The sequence below is a fragment of the Palaemon carinicauda genome, chromosome 30, assembly GCF_036898095.1.
Source record: "Palaemon carinicauda isolate YSFRI2023 chromosome 30, ASM3689809v2, whole genome shotgun sequence".
Taxonomy (NCBI): Eukaryota; Metazoa; Arthropoda; class Malacostraca; order Decapoda; family Palaemonidae; genus Palaemon; species Palaemon carinicauda.
Window position 1 is genome coordinate 44,925,474 of NC_090754.1, and position 5,000 is coordinate 44,930,473.

General features: G+C 35.5%; 1 protein-coding gene across 2 annotated transcripts in view; it reads left to right on the top strand.

Annotated features, from left to right (window-relative positions):
• The window catches only part of LOC137623067 (uncharacterized), a 15,886-nt gene that overhangs the window by 1,687 nt on the left and 9,199 nt on the right, over positions 1-5,000 (top strand). The window contains exon 2 of one of the 2 annotated variants that reach the window (XM_068353706.1): positions 4,484-4,672. The exons of the other annotated variant lie outside the window; for it this stretch is intronic. Within the exon in view, the coding sequence (XP_068209807.1) occupies positions 4,546-4,672 (127 nt within the window). The 5' untranslated portion in view covers positions 4,484-4,545. The remainder of the gene's footprint in view (positions 1-4,483; positions 4,673-5,000) is intronic. 2 annotated transcript variants of the gene reach the window in all.

The window sequence follows — 5,000 nt, forward strand, 5'->3', positions numbered from 1 at the left end:
AGAGGCTCTTTAGCTATGGTAAGTAGCTCTTCTGGGAGGACACTCCAAAATCAAACCATTGTTCTCTAGTCTTGGGCAGTGCCTTAGCTTCTGTTCCACTGTCTTGGGTTAGAACTCTCTTGCTTGTGGGTACACTCAGGCACACTTTTCGATCTAATTTCTTTTCATCTTGTTTTGTTAAAGTTTTTAGATTTTATATAGGAAATATTTATTTTAACGTTGTTACTGTTCTTGATATATTTTATTTTTCCTTGTTTTCTTTCCTCATTGGGCTATTTTCCCTGGGCTTATCATTCTGCTTTCCCAATCAGGGTTTTAGCTTAGCTAATAATAGTAATAATAATAATAATAATAATAACTGGAAAAAATTCTATTTCACATTACTTCTCAACATAACATAACCCAAGATGGGGTTCGGCGTGTAGGGAAGCAGCTGGTAAGCTCAACTGTCTAATTCACGGTTGAGCTACTTTGGTCTAAGTATTATAGACCGATGGGATGAAACTAATCCATTCCGAGCAAAATAAACGAAGGAAATGTAGGTACAAGCAGAGAGAGAGAGAGAGAGAGAGAGAGAGAGAGAGAGAGAGAGAGAGAGAGAGAGAGAGAGAGAGAGAGAGAGAGAGAGCGATGGCGCAATGCGTTCATGTTTGTATTACTTTTTCAGGGTAACTTGACATAGACCTAGATTATTTTCCCAATAAAGGATGAAAATTTCTCCAAAGAATTTCTATAAAATACTTCACGTTACATAATTTCATTTTAAGACTCAAATGGGTAATTTAAAGGAATGCAGATAATGCCTGAGTAAGCATTTATTACCATTACAACCAACCAGTTATTTTTTTTCTCAATATCATATTTCGATATATCGCCGTTTGGCTGCTGCTTGCCCGCAAACACTGCTTGGCTTCATGCACGAGGCAGCGTTGCTAAATAGACTTTTTTTGTCACACTACCTATTGCATGGCACGTCTTACGATTTTTTTTTAATCAGTGAGGATGCCAGTATGTCAAATCTATGTAGCTTACAATCACAAGAAAATGACAATTGGCGGGCCGGACACGTAGGTTTTAACGGTATATAAACTTCCTCTATCACTTCTTTTACGTCAGCAAACTTGGCTAATCTAACGTTAGATTATGATTGATGGGGATTTATCGTAATCAACAAACTTTCGGCAGTACGTTATGTATTGCACGTCCTAGAATCGCAAATGTGTGACAGGGGCATAACTCAGGTTAGGCTAGGATCCCCTTCATTTACATGATCTGAGTCAAAGAAAACGGGATCAAAAACTAGTTTTCTATGACAAGATTTGCCGTTAACTTAAAATTGAATATTATTTCAAAAAGATCTCGTATGGAAGAATAAAGCTAAAAGCCACTCTTATTATAAGATAGAGAGAAGTACTTCAATAGAGGCAAACTTACAGCAGTAGAAATATATTTAATAGAAAAACACTTCTCAAACGGCATTTCTGCTTCATGTCCTGCCAAGCCACAGGTGCCAAGCAGTTCACTAACACAATGCTATCATTAACAGATGTGCATGGGACCAAATTATTTTTCCTAAATTCATAATTCAAACGAAATGTAACAAAAAGTCGGGATGGAAAACCAAACATCTCCCTTCAAACATTATTTCGTCCAGTGAGAAACTGATATTCGTTTAACCTAAATTTGGAATGAAGAACAGAAAAGGCTTTAGAAAAAGTTTTTCATTGTGTTAGAATCAATCTCATGAGTGAGAAAATACAGAATGAATACAGGAAAATGTTTTCTGTCTCAATACAGCACACGTAAGATCTCTGGCTATTATTATTATTATTATTATTATTAATTGCAAAGCTACAACCCTAGTGGGAAAAGCAGAATGCTACAAGCCCGGGGGCTCCAACAGGGAAAACAGCCCAGTGAGGAAAGGATACAAGGAAAAATAAAATATTTTAAGAACAGTAACATTAAAATAGATATATCTTATATAAACTATAAAAACTTTGACAAGAGGAAGAGAAATAAGACAAGAGTCCCCGAGTATACCCTCAAGCAAGAGAACTCTAATCCAAGAAAGTGGAAGACCATGGTACAGAGGCTATGGCACTACCCAAGACTAGAGAACAATGGTTTGGAGTGTCCTCCTAGAAAAGCTGCTTATCACAGCTAAAGAGTCTCTTCTACCCTTACCAGGAAGAAAGGGGCCACTGAACAATTACTGAGCAGTAACCCCTTGGGTGAAGAATTGTTTGGTAATCTCAGTGTTGTCAGGTGTAAGAGAACAGAGGAGAATATGTAAAAAAAAATAGGCCAGACTATTCGGTGTGTATGTTTAGGCAAGGGGAAAATGAACCGTAACCAGAGAGAAGGATCCAATGTATTACTGTCTGGACAGTCAAAGGACCCCATAACATAGCGATAGTATCACAACGGGTGGCTGGTGCATTGACTAATCTACTACCTAGAAGCATAATTAACTCATACGCTTCCAAAGAGGCTATCTCCCATAGGTGGAAAACTTTCAAACACGCGTAACGAAAGTTCGTGACGATTAAAAGATTTAAGTTACTAAATATTTTTTTTAATTAAAACAAAAATAGGAGCCTTTGCAGTTTGTTGGGACAGAGTGAAAAACCACATTTTACCGACACAAGAACATCACCTAACCGAATGTTTCCTACCTAACCTAACCAACCTAACCTAAGGTTCTCCACCTAACCTAACCTAGGAGCCGTATCCTTAGACTGCCGTACTCTTATCTTACCCTGTCCTAACGAGACTTAATTTCAATTCAAATATCTAAAGCAAAATGAGAGACGCTTGCCAAAATCCTTCGACAGAGACAGAAAAAAACCCGTAAGAGGCCTTAGCTATCTCTAAAAACTAAATGAACCTGTACCTGAAAATCATAGGCAAACAGATCAGCAAATATATATATATATATATATATATATATATATATATATATATATATATATATATATATATATATATATATATATTTTTATATATATATATATATATATATATATATATATATATACACGGAGAGGTATTTGGCGAGTATTTTGCAATAAGAAAGCACAAACCTGAGAATGACAGTTAATGACATTAAGAAAATTATAAGACAAAAACTATGTATGTTCTATACGTCCACTTGAGCGTTACAGTCTTATCTCTAGAGTAGGCCTAAACCGTATGACTATAAATCAAAATGTCTGCAAATATTCCCTCAGTGATACAGCGACAGAATTCATAGTAATAAACAAGAACCATTCCAGATGTAAGTGCTCAAGTTGGCCTAACTGATTGCAGTACATTTCAATGGCAGCAAAGCTGACATCTGATAGCTTTCTATTGGAGCAGGTAACGCTGTTTAGCAAGAGATTCTGTTGGCAACGCTGCCCGTATAACGGTCATTGAGTTTGTAAACACGTGATCAGAAGCCCTTTTTTTTATTGATTTTATGAAGTGCCGAATGGAAAATTATCTTTAATTGCTTAATAGCATTTCGTAAAATTAAACATGCTTCTGGTCCCATGTTTACAAGTTTAGCTATTTTACCTGCGAGTTACCAACAGTTTTTCTTTTGCTAAGCACAGCCTTACCTGTTAAAATTGCACTGTAGGCTTCATTAATTTTGATACACTTCTATATAGGAAAAAAATATTTCCTTAAAATTTTGAGTAATTAATCTAAATACTTTAGCTCGCGTAGCTTACAAGCTCAGAAAATTTTCTTTTTCTTTTTTTTATAAAGAGCATTCCAAACAGTTTCAGAGTTAGCTACTACAATATAAAGCAGAAATCTCTTTACGTCCAGTGATGTGTACCGGAATTAACAAGCCAACTTATCTGAAACCGTTTATAGCATAGTTATGCTCTGAATACTTGATGAACTATCGAAATGCCATCGCCACAAGCTACGAAGAAAACTATCATAAATCGTCCTTCAAGTAAATAAACTTAGGAAATCTAATGAAAGCCAAAGGTGCCCTTTTGAGAGAGACCGACCTGTAGATGACACCTTTTCCACTGTAATTAAATTTACAGGTTATTCAAGGAACCCATTTCCTAATTAGTCCCAAATGCTGATTGTGGTACAAATAAGGTTAAACTCTTGGTTAAAAATCAACACAGATAAAACGACGATAATGGAATGTTATGTAGCTTAGAATAAGATAAGTTATACGAAAAATACAAATATATGCGAAACGCTGAACAGCGGAGGAATTACAAGTTTTTAATTTTATCACCAACATAATACAATTCAATTTACATTAAATAACCTTTACTGAAAGGATTAATGTCTCTGAAATTATCCTTCCAGGACTGTTTTTCTAGCTATATATTCCGATGATAAACAGCGGATGAATTACTAAAGTTTTTCATTTCATCACCAACTTAATAGAATTTAATTCACAGTAAATAACCTTTACTGAAAGTATTAACATCTCTGAAATGCTCCTTCCAGAACTTTTTTCTAGAGATTTATACCCACTTACCTGAAAGAAGCTGTGGGTCTCCTATTCGGATTCCTAGGTTCATCATGAGTGCCCTGAAGCGTGTCCTAGTAATTTGTACTCTTGCTGTAGCCGTCACACTAACGCCCTCTGCAGGAACTACGACGCTAACTGAGACTGCACCTGGATGGATCAAAACAGGAGGAAGAGAGGGTGAGAAACAAAGCTTTCTAAATATTTCATTACTAAGTACCGTTGGTACTTAAACTGGACAGAGGTAATTTTCTGTGCTAGTGGTATCAATTCTAAAATAAATTACAGAATAAACTTTGTAATTGCCTTAGTTTTTAAATTGTATGAAAACAGTTTCAGAATGATTTATTGTTAATTTGTTCATCATTTTTCTATTTCTTTATTTCCTTTCCTCACTGGGCTAATTTTCCCTGTTGGCGCCCTTGGGCTTATAGCATCTTGCTTTTCCAACTAGGGTTGTAGCTTGGCTAATAATAATAATAATAATAATAATAATAATAATAATAAT